The following is a 19,580-nucleotide window of genomic DNA, read 5'->3' on the forward strand; positions in this document are numbered from 1 at the left end:
TGTGACTCAGCCTTATAACATTTTTACATTATAAGCTTCACACTGATGGTGTATATTAAGGGTTTTTTGTGTCTCTTGTATCCATTTAAAGACTTGTGAAGAAGCTCACAGACCAGCACAATTGAGCTCCCTCTATGAGCTCTACTGAATATTAAACTAAAAAAATGTAGCTTGAAGAGGACCATCCATCCACTGTGTAGTGCTACTCTGAATACTGCAGCAGCAGCTCAGACAGCCAGGCAGGGCTGGTCGCCTTCCACTGAGTACAGCTATTGATCTGTAAGATCAGAATGAAATTATTCTCTGCCCACACCGGAGTAGGCAGCGCCTGCTGGAATACTGATGACCTGCCAATGGCCTTCTCCCACAGCTTCCTTCACTGGACACAGCAACAGAGCAGAGAGAGAGAGAGGGAGAGAGTGCATCTGAGCTGGTAATATCGATCAACTATCTGCCAAGGTAGGCAGATAGTGTGAGTGTTCCTTTCCCCCCCTTTCCTTCCTTCTCACATATTTTTTTTTTCACAGACCAGCTTACAGCGTTACCTCTTTTCCTCCTCCGCTCTCTGCTCGTTCTCTTAATAACCCTTAGCAACAACCACTAAATAACGGTGAAGTAAACCTTCAAAATGATAACAAAGCCTGTCCCAAGATAAATCCATACTCATTGTATTCTGCTGCTAACTTTCTCTCTCTTCATCCATTTTATCATCTACTCTTTCTTATTCTGAAAACTCCAAGGCAGAGGTCAAAAAATTATAAAAAATACAATCCATTATTTATGGTGGCGTGCCTTGTGGATGAAGGCTGAAATGTCTTGGTTCAGTTCGGCGTCGTTACCTTGTCATGTATTTTGTACATTTCCCTCAAAATCTCCAAAAGCAACGCTTTAATAAAAGAGCAGAACAAGCAGCACAGGTGCTTAAAATAAGGCAGGAGACTGTCGTCAGACATGACAGCGACCCATCCCCTCAGCAAACAGCACTGCTGCTGCTGCTGACTATTGATTGGATGTCGTGCTCTTGCTATTAAAGGATAAAGCAAACTGTGAGCCAAAATGGTCTTTGCATTGCAATCATCCAGTATATCCAAACCCCTCAGAGGTGAAGCTGCAAGTAGGAGTATGAGCACCATAGAGATTTATAGCTTAAATTACTTAAATCTATAATAGCAAAAGAAAAGCGGTGGAGCTGCCACTTTAGAGGTGAAAACATTCTCTGCCTTTAAACCATGACGACTGAGTAATACAGAATATTTTCACATTGGTGGGAGTGTGAGGAAAATGAAGAAATTACACAGAAACATGACAAGGAAATTCCATTTGGAGGCAAAACTAAAAAAAAGCTGATATACTGAAATAACTCAGCTGGGTGTCAGATGATAAGAGGACAAAGACCTTTGCTGAATAATAGAGAGACAGAGGAGTGGCATGCAGAGAAAAACACAGAGAAAGACCATGATACAAGAAAAGGAGAAAGCATGATAGGTTAAACCTTGTTGTGCATCCTGCAGCAGCAGCTTGTGAGTGAGTTTAAGAATTTGCATTTGTACCCGTACATATGTTTGTATAATTATACAGGAAGTCACCAAGTGGGAGAAGTAGAGCGGGGGAGATTCAGAGCTAAAAATAGACTATCGATGGACTGATTATCATAATAAAGGGGTGGGGGAAGGTAGTCAAACCATACATCTCAGCATGTGTGGGAACGATGGGGTGTGTGTTATAACATAAAAACATCTGTCATAACTTTCTGTCATCTAAAGCGTTGAGTTTGACCTTTTAAAAAACAAAAAAAATCTCACTCTACTTAAAGTAAAGGACTGTGCACCTTACCTGTATGAAACAAACAACATTCACATTCACCGGACTCTTGGAACAACATACAGCATCTTCTTGAGGGAAATTAACTTTTACCTTTTGGGCATTTCAGAAACCTGATTTTAAGCCTCCCAACCTGTTTGTAACTTTTTTACATAAGTGTGTTTATTTATTGCAGTTTTGTACATGCTTAATTATCTTACTACATTTTAGCCTTTTTTAGACTGATTTTAGGAGTCTTGTATTTATCTGTCCCCTGTTTTTCTTTTTGATTCAATGTCTGTTTTCTAATTATTTCTGTAATGACTTGATGTCATTGTAAATGAGGGTTGCCCCTCAATGATCTTTCGAGTATAAATAAAGGTTGAATGAATTTAATTCCCCAACTGAGCAATCAGCTTCAGTGTGCACAAACAGTATTATCTTACTTTTGTCTCTCAAACGTCTTCTAGTTTTTATAATTTCAACCAAAAGAGCCATCAGGTGGCTTAGGAATTTAGAGAGAATATTGGTTACAGATATAGAGGTAATACCTCAATCTTACAGTTACTATAAATATGATCTAAAAGCTGAACACTTTCACAATTTCCCCAGGCGAACAGATGAGGAGAATTTAAACAATCAGATGCAGATTTTATAGCACACCTGTAGTTTGGGCTTAATGTGTTTCCAAACTTTAAAAGGGCCAAGTTTTGTTTTACTAATGCTTGATTTTTTTTTCTTCTGAATTGAGACGTATAAGCTGCATATACAAATGAACAGTATGCCACAGCCTCCTCCTGATGAACAGGATGAAGCCAGGGTACCCCCCGTGACCAGTGCTGACATATTGTGAATTGCTGAAAGCTATTGCTATCAATAAAAAAGAGAAAATAACTCCATGTGGGTACAGTTCCCAGCAAATCAGATTCTTGTGTCTGTTTGAAGCAGACACTCAAGGTTGTAGAAATTCAGTGACTCTTGTGTTGGTGTTGTGTTTTTTCTGTTTGTCTCTATTTATGAAAAAGTAGCCATGTGCAGTAATATAGAAAATTGAGGAGGAATCGTGATGCATCGTGATATCGAATCAAATCAAATCGTAAGACCAGTGAAGATGCACAGCTCTATTGGCCATGCTGCTCAGCTGGGCACAAACCCTCCCTACATTCTAGTCAAAATCACAATGGTTCCCGATATGTCAAAAATATATACAATGATGTGCAAGAGATTCAAATGTTGCTTTTCAATCTGATTATGCAGGGAATATTAAAAGGCATACACGATTTCAAGAAACACTAATACACTGTCCTCAAAACAATGAACTTGTTTACCCAGAATCCTTTTCAGAACAGAGTATAAAAAGCACCACAACAGCAAGACAGCAGACAGGACTGTCTGTATTTGTTTCTCTCGCACATAAAAACACGCACACTGTGCTGCATTAGTATTCTATCTATCTATTGCTCCTCCATCCTTTTCTTTTCTCTTGCTGTTGGTCTTTGTCTCTTTGTCTCCTGTTGGCAGATGTGACGTGTGACAGAAAGTCTATAGGAAGAATGATTGAGCACAAAAAACACACATGGGCCACCTTATTTACACTACAAAGCCCAGCTACAGACACAGCGACACTTTGACAGGAGCATCTGCTACCCAAACACCACGTCGTTGCCATGGTAACAAGAGGTAATGTCTTCATTCGCTGAGTAAAAAAATGACATTTATGTCAGATACTGCACTTGGACATTATGCATACATTGCCATACTGTTTACAATCTTAGAGGACCTCAGCTCGATTCTTTTTGTGCTGCAGATCTGTGCCTCTTGCTTCTTTGCACTTCATCAATCAATGACTGTCACAGCCCGGCCACAGAGAGTCACACCTGGTTTTCTCAGAGTAATTCTGCTGGTGTTCAAGCCGACAGGTTTCACTGTGACAGGGGGTCCAATTTATCCCAATACTGGAGGAATAAGAGAATTCCAAGGGGACTGGGAATTAGGGCCTGTGTCCAGAGACAGCTCTTTTTGCACTGGCAGTGCTTGTTTTCAATAAAAAACAATGAAGTTCATCGGTTTCGGCGCTCAGCTCTTGGTGATATTTCATTTTTTCGTTTTCGTTTCGTTTTTTTCATGTGTTTCATTTTAAAAGCACATTTTATGCACACCGAGCGACACTGAGGGCTGGTGAGAAGTGCTCTGAAACAGAGGTCGTGAACGATTCCAGCGCTATCTGTGGACCCTGTCCCTTAATAAGGCAACTTACTCTGCGCTGGTAAAGCCAAGCATTTTGCAAGAAAATTGTATGAAGTGCTCCTTGGACTTAATGTTATTGGTGGTTAAATACACACAGGAGGGGTTTTCCACTACTCTCAGAAATTTCAGATCTGCAGACAGAAATGGAATCCAAGTTCAGCCCACAACATATGCAGGAGCTCTGACAGACTTAGAACTATTTGAGACCAAATTGAAGAATTGCAAACTAGACACCCTCGACTACAAGAATGACTGAGTATACCCTTGGCTGTCGAGACGGGCGGAAAGATGTGCAGAGGTCACAGGACGGTGATCTGTCATCCAGCAGGCTGTCAAGCAACAAATCTGAAAGTGAACCTTCAGCCAGAACCAGCCGGTCGGGGTTTCTAGAGCCTCTGCAATGGCTTCTCCAAAACCAGAGACGACAAGAAGAGACCTACTCGTCGGGGAGGTACAAGGCCCAGGTGGGCACATACGGGAGCCCCTCTTAACTTCTAGGTTTATAAATATATCCAAGAGACAGCAAAGAAAGTGAAAACTTCTCTTTTGTCTAAAAGGGCTGATTTTTTTGTGCCTTCTGTTGGGGTTGAATTGTTCACTACACTGATTGAACTACTCAAGTTGAAATCATTCTTGAATAAAGACTATAAACACGTTTTCCCACCTTGTGTGCACTGGTCACCTAGAGGAGGTTTCACTGTGATGGAAAACTTGAATGTCATCTCTCCAGTGTACTGTCAATAGAAGCAGGAGGATGTTGTCCCCCCATAGAGTAGGTCTAGTCACAGTCAACAGTGACATAGTGTGTGGGACGCATGGGAAATATGGCTGCTCCTCGCTCAGTTTGTTACAGCAAGCTTAAGGTTGCTCACACATGATAAATGGTAAAACTGTTTAGTTACTTAGAAAATGCCACAGATGCTGAGCTTAAAGTTTGAAATATTTCATTTTGACCGCAGTATGCTCTGACCTTTTCAAAGCACACCCAATGAGAAAACATATGCGTGATGTAACAACAAGCACATGCAAGCAGGGGACGTATGGCAGAAAAAAAAATCATGCTCAACTCCCCAAACTCATTTAAATTCTATACCAGAACTAAACTGAACCTCCTTAAAAGGCGCTTAGCTCTGTGTTATATACTCATTTTCAAGTGTACTAATAATCAAAGATAAGAGTTTCAAAGCTGTAAAGGATGATTGAGCTGAAATGAAGAACTGCCAAAGACATCTGGGAATTTGTTAACTCAAACTCAGTTCTCTATGCATGTACAGCAGATTTCCAACTATATCCACTGTCTTGTCTCTCCAATGAAGGCATAAAAGCCCCAAAATACATCTTTAGAATAAATGTTACATCACAATGTTTTTAATGTGGGTAAATGATTTGCTGTTCTTGATTTCAATTATTTATTAATTAATATTCAACGTTAAATTGCGTTTTTTTTCTTTAGCTGAGGATGTTGTTTTATTGGGAGGTAATGTCTTTGAATTTTTCAATAAATATACTTTTAGGGGAAAACAAAAAAGTTTCATGAATAAAGGATCCATGAACATTCAAACCCATGGCACAGAGTTAATTCAGATCAGAAACAGCTTCATCAGCTTTTCATTTTCTTCAATTAAGTGTCTGTCAGTCAGGTTCACCATCAGCTGTAAAGACAACTGTGATGCTCAGTGGATCAGTGTTTGGAGGAGCTGGGTTGATATCGAGAAATTACCTGCTGAGGTGTGTCCTGTGGTGATGAAATTAGCCAAGGCTGAAAAGTCCTTTTATTAGTCTGCAGAGCTGACAGAGGCAGAGGGACAGAAGGGGGTTCATGATACTGCACACACACATTGTGCTGGTGTGTAGTGTATGGTATGGAGTGTGTGCAGCTGTATGTGTGCATGAAGCAGTATAGATTAACCAAAGTAGTCAGTCATGCAGTCTGAGGTGTCAGCGATCACTGAGCATCACAGGACAACACCTGGCTCACCGCTGCACATTACTCTGATCTTTGATGTAGCACAGATCAAGACAGGGTGAGGAATGTTAGGAGGGAAGCAAAAAAGGGAGACAGGAACACAAATATAAAAAGCTTGAGTAGAGCCTCAGTTTATGATTGGCTGCTGAGCGAGAGCATCATACTGAGGGAAAGATTAAATGAGATGAAACCTGTCCAGAGTTTAACAGGCAACGCACCATGAAAACATAACCAGTTCATTAACCACGTTCAATATTTGCTATTCTCATTTCATGAAATTCACATCACTCCCTTGCAGTTTCTTTTATCTGTGGAACAACATTAATCCAGTGTGCCAATCAAACTGCAGGGAGCACAGAGCCACATCAAAGCATGCCAGCCAGCCCTTGAGCAAGCCGACAAATCAACCCTTTAAGGAGAGAGTCCCCGAGAGAGGCTGTAGCTCTCTCTCTCACACACATTAAAGCAAGCAAACACAAACTCAAAAGAAAAGTGAAACACAAACATTCGATCAGCTAAGCCTATTAAATCGCAATAGAAAAATAGAATAATCAGAGCCCCAGTTTATTACAGAAATCACATTCTACACCAGATTAAGCGCACATAATCAATTGTGTTGTTTTATGGTCAGTGCAAATGAGTGACTAGTGCAGAGAGTCAGCCTCACAGGTGTAAACCTAGCAGAAAGTCAGATTAAAATTCAAGACTTGGGGTTGGATTTGTCAAACTGTTGTGGTCAAAGTAACAATGCTAGCAACATGTCTGGCAAATACAACTGGCTGCAAGCGCACTCAAAAAAAGAAATCCCCACTAATCTGTTACACACCCTTTGCTGCCCATTCATTGAACATTGTAGATGAACACAGATTCAGATTTTTTTATTGTCCCACAAGAGGAAATTTGCTTTGCAACAGGAGCACACAGAAGACAAGAAACACAAGGACAACATCACCATAAAACATGGACCAAAACAAATTAAAAAAATCAGACAACACAGCAAAATATCAAACCAAATAAAAACAGTGCAATAAAATCAGTCAAGAGCTCATACCAGAATGGAAATTCAAGTTATTAAAGTGCAAAGTGGAGGTGTGCAAATGTGCAATTCAAGTGCAAAAAGAGCAACAAATAGCTAATTGTTGTTTAACATATTAATTGCACTTGGTAAAAATGAGACCTGGAGTCTAAAATGACGACCTGAGGGTCACAGGTCAAACTCACTGTGAAGTGGGTGATCTGGGATCACAAGTATGACCCTAGCTTAAGTATTTATACACAGTATTTATAATACTATCAGGAGAAGGACTCTTCTACTCTCTGTTGTAACTGTTAAAGTCTTTGTTTACATTTAGCAGTTTATCGGAACATAGTTTTCCATAACAGTGAAAATGACATTAGCCACACTCGAAAATCCCTCTGCTGAGTGACTGATGCTGACTGATGAGATGGAGTTGTAGAGTAGACTCCACAAAAGCTCTCAACGACAATTACTGCTGCTTCACTGGTTTTCTGAACTTGATTATCTGAAGACAGTAATAATGTCCATTTTAAGGGAAGGGTTCCGGGTAGATTTAAGGCAATGATCGCTCAACTACCGAAAGTGACTTGGATTACATTGTCATTGGCACTTTACATGACCGGTTAACAGAGCTTTTAGAATCAGTATGCTCTAATAGAGCGCCACAGAAATGAGTCCTAAAACGTAAGGATAAAAAGTCCTAAAAGTAAGTTAGCATTTGAGCGCCATGGGTTCTAACGTCTAAAAGTCAACGGGGACTTTGAATGTGTTTGTGTTTAGACGCCTGAAATAAGGTCTGTGGTTAACACAAGCTGAAGAGATGTTGGTGTTTTGTTTGACCACATAAACTACGTTAGGTAAAACCTCCACTTGTGAATTTTGAAGTTTTTACACATCTTTAAAAAGGCGGTTGCTAACAAGCGGCTAAATGTGACTACAGCGGTTGTCGGGGACATTAAACGTCATCACGCCGGACACAGAGGACGGGAACTCTCTCACTAGTCGGAGACGTCTCCTGTAGGTTTAATCTTTAGGTTAAGGTGAATATTATGTTAGTAAACTATTTATTAAGCTACGTGGATTAGTTTATCGGAGATTGTTTGAAGCATAACGCTAGTGACGTCACAATCATCCGACTGTGGTGTAGTTAGCTTGTAGCATAACGTTAGCTTTTTACTTCTGTCGGCCGCATTAACGCTTCAAACATCATAAAAATGGCGTTCATCTGTGAAGATTATCCTGCTGAACAAAACGCCTACACTTCAGAAACGTGTGTTTGACACAGAGATTATTTTCTGCAGTGATCCAAAAACCAATGAAAAAATCCCATAGGTGAATACTCGGTAGACCCCATGGTGATGCTACTTCAGGGTTGGCCTACAAAAATACGTCATATGGTTTGTTCTCTATAACGGTGCTCTAATAAATATTTAGTCTTTGAGAGCACTGTCACTTTATTTACACAATGAGAAACCACTACAGCCTGAAACAGACTTCAGAGCCTGCTCACAGCGCAGAAATACAAAAGATAAACTGATTTGAATGGACGGGGGGAAAGGGAATACACCAGAAAATCAATGTTATAAATCCAGTAGTAGCAGGGTGTAGTGTTAACCTGGCCCTTTATCAGTGTCTCCAACACATCCCTTGGAAACTACAGGTAGCTCACAGCCAGGTCTTGTGTAGCTCGCCAAGAGGTTCACAGTACAAAAAAAATGTGAAAATAAGGCCTCTTTATACTTCACTTCAGTCAAATACACAGAATCCCCATCCTCTCAAATACAAACATATTGGATAGGCCTATCACCGGTCAATAAAAAAGTGATGCTCCTTTCAGATTTGGCAGCAACTGTACCTTACCAATCACAGCAATTTAGCAGCAAGTAATGTACAAGTCAGCTCTGTTGTAACTGAGCTAAAGTGAGGCAGTCAGTAATATAAGGAAGTTTGTTCAACCAGATTTATGATGGACAACAAAGATGATAATGCAAAGAAAATGTATTTCCACTGGGAGTGGGAAAGATAGTTGTTTTTAAGAATGTAAAGGACACATGTTTGTGCCTCATCTGTGGTACCAGTGTTTTGCAATTGGCAAAAAATAGGCCACACTTAAGACTAAAGTCCATGGTAACTTTGCATGGGACATTCCTGCAAGCAGCATGCTACAAAATGAAAGAGGTGGATGAGAGCTCAGAGCAAGACTTAAAAAAAAAAAACAGCTCCCTCTATTCACCCAACCAACAAAGGGTAATAGAGGCTAAATTCTAAGTGGTGCTCTTCCTAACATACAAGAAGCCATTCACCAGTGACAGGATGGTGAAGGAAGTGATGACTGCAGTGGCCCAGATGTTATTCAGAGACTCAGACTATAGATATAAGACTTAAATAATGTCAGCTGCACAGCTTGCTGGTTACACAGCGGCACAAGAGTCTCTTGGTTTTCTGCAGATGCAATGGGGCAGCTGGAGCGGGAGATGACGAGGTGTAAGTGGTTTTCAATTCAGTGTTATGAGTTGGTGGACTCGAGTGAGACTGCCCAGTTGGCTGTTTGTTCGGATGGTGTTTATTTGGCTCTATGTACCTTTGTGAAGCAGCTTTTTCTGACATCAGTGACTGTCAGATGAGATCTGAAAGTCACTGATGTACATTCATTGTTTTTTTTGTACACACATTTTAGCTACAATTTATACCCTCCAGAAATACACAAGTGGTCTATCTTCCTTTGCCAATCCCTTTAAAGGCTTTATATGTGATTTTTTGATCCAGCAGATGTCGCCCTTGAGCACCAGCATGAAACCAAAACAACTGGCGCTGCATTGTTGTGTTAGCATGCTAATGCTAGCGATCTTTATTATGCTCGTATCTTCACACTGCATGTAAATTTACCTGAAATGAGCGTGATCTAGAAACACAGTTAAGCAGTGAGTACAGTATGTTATTCTTCTTTTCTCTAGTCCCTCAATTAAACAACTTTTATACACGAGGGGAGGAGTCGGCCGGCCGTCCGGGCGATGTAAACAAACTGAAGATAGGACTCTGAAAACTCTGAAAACATCACAGACAGTGGGACTCGGTTGTTACACCCATTGTAGACAGTCATGACTCAGAGTTATTTTCAGAGGATACACTTGATTTCTATTAGATTTAAGTGCGCATATAAAGCCTTTAAAGGAGGTGTTTGCCCATTAAAATATCTCATGAAGCTGCTGCACACGGCATGATTTTCTCTTTTTATGAACACATAACACAAATGCAACATCAAAAAAAAAAAAAACTGTATATAAAGTGGATTTACTAGATGAGGCATTAAAATCCCCAGCATGCATTGAGGTGAAAATGGGCCCATTTTCATCAGATTTACTCACAGCATCACTAAAGCCATCTCCAATACAGATATCATCATCAGCGAGGTCAGTCGGCCATATCACCATCCACAGCAATCTCGGTCATGTTTCTCATGAACATCTTAAATCTGCTCCTCCTCTGCAGTCTCCAAAGGAGGATTCCCTGTCAGAGGCTGAGAGGCTGCAGGGCAAGAATGCGTCCAGGGGAGTGGATGTGAAGTGACAGAAGCTGCATGTATTTATAGGCTATCTGAGTAAAGGAACGTGCTGCTCACTGTTTAAGCTATTTATAGAGGCTTTTACTGATGCCTCTGAGTAGAGTAGTGGGGAGGAGATGGTTCTCCTGGGAATAAGTTACGAGGCTCCCTCATATCTCTCTCTCCACCCCCCATTCAGGGCACGTCTGCCCTTCTGCTCTCCATGACTCTACTCTGCTCATCCCTCCATCTTCTCTCCATCCCATCGATTCTCTCCTTCTCAATTTCCATCCTCTGTCCACTCTGGTCTTTTCTCCCCTGCTGATCTCCTCTTCTACATCTATCTTCTCCCCTTTTTCCACCTTCTTCAAGAGCCTCTTTGCTCACGTCTAAATCCACCCCCCCCCCCCCCCCCCCCCCCCGCCCTCCTCCCCTCTGCTTCTCCCTATATGTTTTCCAGATCTTCTCACTACTACACCACATATCACTCACATCAAAGAACCATTCTCACTGTTTGTATGCAGTGAGCAGAACCATCTCAGGCGCTTCTCTTAAACCCTCATCATCAGCCGGGACTCTGGCAGAAGATCAGACTCGTCTTCTGACGACGTTGCCTTAGAATGATGTGAAATAGTGCAAGAAAATTGCTGATGTAAAAGGGGTTTAAAAGTTAGGCATACTATCAAACAGTGACAGGTGATGCCTGTTTTAAAGTTTCAAATTCATCCTAAAATCTCCTCTGGTATAATTGTTTGATCTGCTTTACAACCCAAATTCAATCTTGTGAAATGTGTTTATTCTCCTGTATTTAAATATCAGTGTTAATCCCGATCTTAAGAAAATACGCATGTGTGTTTGGTCTGGTAGCTGGAGAGGTGCCAGTCCACTTCCTGAGCACTGCCGAGGTGCCCTTGAGCAAGGCACCGAACCCCAAAAAACTGCTCTGGAGCGCTCACTGTGGGCAGCCCCCTCACTCTGAGACCTCTCCTTTAATGCATGTCCAGTGTTTCCCCTAGGTTTAGAGCTCTGGGGGGGTGGGGGGGCTAACAGCGCATCCCGAGTAACGGCAGAGAGAGAGAGACATGCCCAGAAAAGTCAGAAGTCAACTATTTTCTGATGCTTCTTACAGACTTTTTATTAGTGCGTGTGCATCAGTCAGACACAACCACACACACCCAGGCCTCCGCTGGTGAGAGTGTGCTCACCTGTGTGCGCGCAAGTGTCTGTGTGTGTGTATGTGTGTGTGTGCATCGGGGCGAAACTCCGCCGTGCACGACACAGAGAGCAGAGGAGAATTGTAAACGCGCGACCATGTAGAGACAGAAATGACATGCCGTCGTGTAAATAAGATAAATAACATAAGGCTATTAGTTTGGTTAATAAAAGGAGGAGGTATAGACCTGTTCTATTGTTCTGTTGTGATCTGGCGCTATATAGAAAATAAAATGAACTTGACCATCAAGGGGGGCGGGGGGTGCCGTTGGGAGGGGCGGGCCGTCTGTTATCTTCTCACCTCTTTCTTTTTCTGTCTTGAGGAAGCCAAAATGCTTCCACACCTCCGATTTAAAAGACTGTGCTGCGCCCTCATTTTCAAAATTTTGCTCTGCAGCTGCCCAACCGCCATCTTGCTCTACAGCTGCTGACGCTCAAGATAGTACTGCGATTAATTTTTCAGAGTAGCGATGTGAATCTTGACACCTTTGAATCGATCTTTACATCCCTACAAGTGAATGATAAGAAGTGCATGTGAAAAAGAAACCAGTGCAAAGAAATGCACAGACAAATCATACAGACAAAAAGACACGCAAGCTTCCTGGAGGCAACAATACTACATGTAAAAAAAGTTATTAATAACATTATCACAATCAATTCATGATTTTTAGGGGGAAGAGTGGCAAATCCTTAAGCCAAGTGATGTAACAGGATGCAGGAGTTGATGTCAACATGTGAGCCTCCTGGCTGCATGAACAAACACACAGGCACACACACTCACACACTCACACGCAAAGACACACACACTTCCTCCCACGTCCTTCAGCCCTGACAGCATGTTGTGATGCAGAGTGGCGTCTGCTTGTCAAGCTGACAGACTCGCACTGACAGCATGGTCAGAGCACTGTAGACGAGGGGAAAAAAAAAAAACAACACACTGATTTTACAACGCTCCAAACCACAACAACAAACAGCCTGCCGGGCACGAGCAGCGCAGCACTGAGCAACCTCATCCCCTGTTTTTTGTAGCAGTCTGATGCTGTGTCACTCTGATGGTTGAGCAACGCTTGCCTTTGTGTGTCTCTGAATGCCGGGAAGTCATGCAGAGAATGTTTTTTTGTGGCATCCTCGGGCCAACTGTACTGCATTTTGTGCGACATAGTTGGCCTGTTGACCAAAGGCTAATTAAATCTGGGATGTCAGCTGGAGATGAATTTGGGGACTCTATGTTAAATGTTATTTTATTAATTTAAATATTCAGCTCATTATTCAAAGCCGCCATGCAGGAGGTCTAAGGGGTTTGAATTCCTATAATCTTCATAACAGTGTATCAGCTTTATTATGTGATAAGACAGTTAATTATGGGGATATCATTACTGCTCACACGTCACACAGTGACTAGCTTTCCATTTTCATACGTGCCTAATGGCACCACAAATCTGTGGTTCATGCTACCAAAAAGGGCCGGTGCCAATCTTCGGGGTTGAAGTGGGTGAGGAACTTGAGCTATTTCCTGTCACCTCAATCCTCACCTTTTCAATCTGCCTTCACTATTTCACAGCAAAAACAGGCTGTCAAAGGTAAAAGCAGAGAAAGCAAAGAAAGCAGAGAAAGAGAGAAAGAGAGGGGGTGAGTTGACTTAAAATTATGACAGAAAGGAAGAGAGAATAAGAAGGGACAGTCAGAGGAGACATAAGAAAGAGCAAAGTGTGAAAGCAAAGAGATGGAGACGACAGGAGTAGTGAGGGAGGAGAGGAGAGGAAAAAAGAGGGAGAGAGAGAGAGAGAGAGAGAGGCTCAGGAAGTGTGCAGCTGTGGGAGAGTGTGAAACAATCGCTTCTGTGTCAGCGGCTCAACACACCGACAGAGGACATCTAGTGTAGTAGAGGTTACCAGCCTACAGAAGAAAATAATGATATATCACATCAAATCCTAGCTTTACTGTTTCAGATCTGTCTGTCCACAAACAGCCAAAAGGTCCAGTTCATTAAACTCAAACCACCTTTGCTTGCTAAACAACCACACAGCATGAGGTTATTGAGATGAAATAACAGCCTTTCAACAAACACCAGATCACAGAGCACAGATCCACACACATAGACTCCCCTTCATACGTGCATGAAAGGAGTCACATGAAGTGGGCCGCTGCAGTCTCCAGAGAAGCTAATTCATAAGCTGCTGGCTGTATTTGACAGCATGCAGACACCGACGAGGACGACGTTCCCTCAACGTCAATCTCTGTATTGGTACAGCCCCCTCAACAGGCATCAAACCACAAAATGACGACACAGTGTAAGCATCGACACACACGTCTACACACACCAACAGGATGATGTTTCTGTGGTTAAATTCCTCACACATAAAAGAAACATCTTCCAAATGTATTCCCCTTGAATGACATGTAAATATCTTTGTATATCGTTGTGTGAGTTGTGCGTGTCTAGTGTGTGCTGAAGGGGGTAGGGCGTCAAGGCAACGCAAAGCCTAGAGACAAGAGACTGGTTGCCATGGAAACCTCAGGCTGAGAGAGCTCAGCAACCGGACGATTGAGGGAAGAAAATGAGCAATAGACGGGAGACACTGAGAGAAAGATCATGTGTGATTAAAAAAAAAAGAAGGGGGGAATAGATGGAAATATAAAAACAGAGGAAGTAATGATGAAGAGAGTAGGGAGGGGGAAATGATGATCTAAGAAAGAGACACAATGAAAAAGACAATTACAGACACACGGCAAAGGCAGAGGAGCTGAGATCAAAGAGTAAAAAAAAAAACTGAAGGAGTGATAGAGGCCGTTTGAAAGTGAGCTTTTGGAGGCGGGGGGTGATGTGAACTCACAGGGAACAGTGCGGAGGTAGAGGTTGTCTCTGATGATCTGCTGGTGGTCGTGGTCCACCGAGCCCTTAGAGAAGCGCAGGTTGAGGTAGTGCCGCAAATCCTTGTCAACCACCCCCCCTGAAACACAAAAACACAAGAGAGAAATTAGTATTTGCTTTAGGAAAAAAAACCTAGAAGTGAGTGAGTGCTGCACTGGGTTAGAAAACAAAATAAATATAGAAAACTCAGGTGCTCTTCAGGAACAGGGGACAATAGTCGAATAGCTAATAAAAAAGTTTGACTGTCCTGATTGGAAGAGAAAAGGTCTTGCTTTATTTGATAACAAACATGTTTGGGAAGATGTTTAAGATCGGCTGTGTAAAAAAAAAAAAACATGGAACAAACTAAAAGGATTTCCAAATACTGACTCCTGAGGTGCAGACGAGCATCGCTCAAACTAACTAAAGACTTTTTAACTTCAACGAGAATATTTACATTTGACGGATTGCACACACACAACAAATGACAACATGAGTTTAAACATTAGTCTCACGGCAAACAGTGAGTAGCGCCAACAAAGAGTTGCAACAAGCTGATTCAGAATGTACAGCTTGTAAGACTGGCAGTAAAAACGAGACTAAAGAAGACCGATCCATGATGCAGATTTGTTTACTTTAGTTCTAACGCTATCACATGTGTGCGCTACATAGCTGTCACTGATAGGCCTGTGCATTTTGCTAAGTGGAGCCCACATAGCATGCAAGCCAACAACAACGGCTAAGCAGTTTGGAGGTACTTCATGCTTATTATGGCCGACCCCTTCTACGACAACAAGCAATATCTGCACAGCTGTGCTATTTATTTTATTTTATTCAACCAGGAAAAAGTCTCATTGAGATTAAAAATCTCTTTATAAGAGTGTCCTGGCCAATACAGGCAGCAGCACAGTTACAGGATTTCAGTCATAAAGACACTTAACAACAATGAACATAAATACAGGAATCACAAACAGAACCATTCATCAGAATCTGTCAAAAGTCATCAGCAACAAAGCGATCAAAAAGGGCAATACGAGTTAGCTAAAACATCTACAGTCATATATTTCTGCCTCCAGATCATTAAGACGACCTTTAAAAACATTCAAGGAAACCAGCTCCCGAAGATTTAAAGTATCTTGCGATCGATTCCAAGAAGAGGGAGCAGCATACTTGAACGCCCTTTTTCCTAATTCAGTATGGGCTTTAGTGATGGTTAGAAGGTGTAGATAGTAACGTCCATTACTTTTTTGAAGTATGTATCTCTGTAGGTAGGATGGAAGCAGGCAGAGAATACCCTTATAAATAAAAATATGCCAGTGGTTTAGTCTACGTGCAGACAAGGCAGACCAACCAACCCAAGCACACAAGGAGCAGTTCACTTTGCTGACTGCATTGCAAAGAAGACGCAAGAAACTTTTTCCAGTGATGTTTGAAAGCGACAAAACACTTTGAACAACTGTACAGTTTGCCATCACAAATCATTTCTAACACAGTCTGGCTGGTATTTTCAAGAACATGTGTAAGCAGAGTTTATGAATGCTAAAAGCTATGAGTTCACTGTAGATACCTGGAGCTCTGAGGTTACCACAAAGTGCAGTGAAACAACCAACAGGCTAAAAAACTTCCACAGCTTACACACTAGCAACTACATTTTCACTGCCCCCAGGGAAATACTTTGTCAGTCTACTAAAACATAGACAACAAAGGAGTGCAGAGCTTTAGCTGCTTTGCACATACAAAGCAGCTCAATGAGGGTTCACTTTGACAGCACAGGTTGAGTGATGCTCAGTGTGGTGGGCAGATTGTGATAACAATTTCAGATTATATTTATTTATTTAAATTTGTTTTGCAAATATCCAAAACCTGATGCTACCTTACAGAAAAAATGATTCACAGTCTCATCCTCACATTGAGAAATACAGGTTATTAAATTAACAACTGGGATCTGATCGGGGTTGGAATCAGGATCTGTAACGCTATTGGCAAAATACCCATAGCCAAGGTATCAGATTAGTATCGTAGCTCATACAGTTGGATCGCTGTTTTAACGACAAAGCAAAATAGCAGAGGCTACCACACACGCACACACACACGCGCGCACAAATCATGGTCGTTGTGTTCACCATGTGATCCCCTTGGGTCTAAATGTGCATTGTCAGCGGGTTGGGTGAAAAAGGGGCCACAGAGGACAGCAGCTCATCTCATCTCATCTTTCTGCCTCTCTGTCTCTGCTAATTATTTGCCGTCTTTCTCATTAAGTTCCCTGATTGAAACACACAGTCAAAAAAAAAAATGGCACATATATAAATGAAGGAAGAAGACTTAAGAGCAAGCCAACATATCTGTGCTGCACACACACAGTAAGATAATGTCCATGAATTGTTTCTCCTCCCTTCATCCCCAAAGCAAAGAGGCCCGAGAGGATGAGAGGAGGAGAACTTATTCTCCACACAACATTCAGTATGCAAAGACTATCACATCCGACAGCAGGAGGTATGAGGTTACAAGCCATGCATTTACAAATTAAAAACATGTCCTCTCACACATGCATACTCTAGAGCGACCTCCTGCTGAATTGCCTTGACAGGTTTTGGCCTACCGGTTGAGATTAAATGCCGCTCACACCCGTCCAAAGAGAAAATATAGCTTTCAGCCAGAGAAGATATTCTGTACATATGCTCACATGGAATGTGAAGGTTTCTCCAATATGTAGCTTGTCTGTGTCTTTTCTTGTAAGGAATCTTTTTTGGAATAACATCTTATGTAAACTGACACCATTTTAGCGAGGCTGTGAAGCACAGTTTATGACTGCACAAACAGCAATGCTAGAAAAAAAAGGAGAGAGCCAGAAAACAAAGGAAGACAGGATGAATTCTTGATTCTTGATTTTTAGGATTGTCGCAGTTTTTCAATTGACCACACACATCACATCGTGCAGCTATGCATGCCGGCAAACGCCATATCTTTGAAATGCACGGACACAGACGCACACATATTTATACATGCATACCACCACACACAGCTGTATGCACAGAGAGGGGACGGAGAGAACAGACAGTGACGTTAAAGGAAGTGCAGACCAGACACCTCATCAGCAGCTCGTCCAGATGTTGAAGAAAAGCTGTCCCTTTCACTACGGGTATACATCCACAGACCGCCTGTCCTCCCAGGCGTCCTCTAGCCTCGTAACCAACAACTGCACATCTTCTGCCGCCGCCTGGGTGAAAACCTCAGTGTCCTCCCTTCTGCTTCTCCACCGCTGCTCCAGCACAAACACACACACACACACACAACCACACACACACACACCAGCACCTGGCTGCAGCCAATTTTTAAATCCCAGAGAAAAAGGACGAGGACGAGGGGGGAAGGGAGATGCAGGGAGAGACGCGGCGAGATGGTGAGAGACGACGACCGTCAGGAGAAAAAGAGAGGAGGAGAAGGAGATGTTGCCAGTGGGAAGCCGGGGCTCCTAACAACCAGCCAATCGGATTGGCTAAAGAGCTCCCACAGTCCTGCAGCAGCCCCTATCTGCTGCTGCTGTCACTGCACTGGAGTTTTTATATAGCACTTGTATGGTTAGTGTTTGTGTGCTGAGAGAAAAAAAAAAGCCTGAGAGAGAGAGGCAGAAGAAACTAAATATTTATCTCTTTGAAAGCATGTATAGCTGTGTGTCAGTATGTCTGAGTGTGTGTATTTGTGAGTGCACCCAGGTCCTCAAATACAGTGTGCCTTGCCCAACAGATGCTCTCTCCCTGTTTGACCTTGTATAGACGTCACCGACTGGAGAGAAACACTGTGAAAGGCAGCGGCATATGTCACAGTGAGGTTACACACACTCATAAGCACACAGAGGGCCGATGGGCTCACAGCTGCAGACACAAGTGAAGACACCTCGAGCAACGTCTTGGGCAAGGTTCGGTTAACACACACACAAAAAAAAAATTAACACCAACACAGAAACACAAGATGATGATATGATTGCTCAGCTCAAGACTTAAAGTAGTGAGGAGGCAAATATAGCAAGAGAGCTCAAATTAATATAATTTAACTCGCTGACCGTGCTTTAAACATCACAGCTTATTTTGTCGCTGGCTGTTTTAACAAAAGTAGAAATGATTGTATTGAATGATTTTTAAAAACGGTAGCACAACAATAGGGGGGGGAAGTGATGGCAATGAAATATCACAGTATCAAGGCAGACGGCATTTACTGAGGCTTCTGGGAGGTAAACGCATTAGTCCATGCAGGGCACATGGTTCTTCTTTCCATCGGATGACCCTCAGCCAACCTCCCCACCCCCCATGCCCTGCACCTCCAAAAATAAACTCTGCATAAATCAACACACTGTGTGGTAAAGTGTGTCTACTGTCTCAGGGTCTTGTAGTGAGGGGCAACGCCCGGGTGAGTTAACTGTGTTTAGCATGAGGTTGAAATCCAAATGTGGAGATTTTAGATTTTCTACACAACTAGGGATGTAACGACAGACTCAACTCATGATAGGGATGGGTACTCCAGTACTCGCCGTTGACCCCATTATTCGAGTAACATTTCGTTACCTTTGCAAGCGCTGCTTTTGGCTATAAAACTTGAACTCATACAGCGTTACATGTGTGACCCAGCTTTTTGTTTTCACCTAACTGAATATACTAGGTAGGAAAATAATTAACGGGATACAAACGTATGACTTCTCCGGCCACGGCTTCAGCTTTAGTACACACCGAGCCAGATTTCAGCAAAAACAACTGCTTTACGGCAGCTACGGCAACTCTCTAGGAACATATTATTACACCGAAAGCAAAAGCACAACAAACACAGAACCGTCTGCTACACCTGCGACATGTCAGTCAAGAAAAGTGATGTCTGGAAATACTTAGACAAAAACGATGAAGTTAATGTGCAGTGCAAGATATGTGGCGTTTAACTTGCATACCATAGGAATACT

General features: G+C 42.2%; 1 protein-coding gene across 7 annotated transcripts in view; it reads right to left on the bottom strand.

Moving 5' to 3' along the window:
- The window catches only part of LOC132972342 (membrane-associated guanylate kinase, WW and PDZ domain-containing protein 2-like), a 212,363-nt gene that overhangs the window by 170,806 nt on the left and 21,977 nt on the right, over window positions 1–19,580 (bottom strand). For 6 of the 7 annotated variants that reach the window (XM_061035100.1, XM_061035102.1, XM_061035101.1 and 3 more), the window contains exon 2: window positions 14,619–14,735. In XM_061035100.1, the coding sequence (XP_060891083.1) occupies window positions 14,619–14,735 (117 nt within the window). Of the gene's footprint in view, window positions 1–14,618; window positions 14,736–17,722; window positions 18,104–19,580 lie in introns of those variants that run through there. The other variant, XM_061035103.1, reaches the window with a different exon arrangement.

The sequence above is a fragment of the Labrus mixtus genome, chromosome 4 (genome assembly GCF_963584025.1).
Source record: "Labrus mixtus chromosome 4, fLabMix1.1, whole genome shotgun sequence".
In the NCBI taxonomy this organism is placed as follows: Eukaryota; Metazoa; Chordata; class Actinopteri; order Labriformes; family Labridae; genus Labrus; species Labrus mixtus.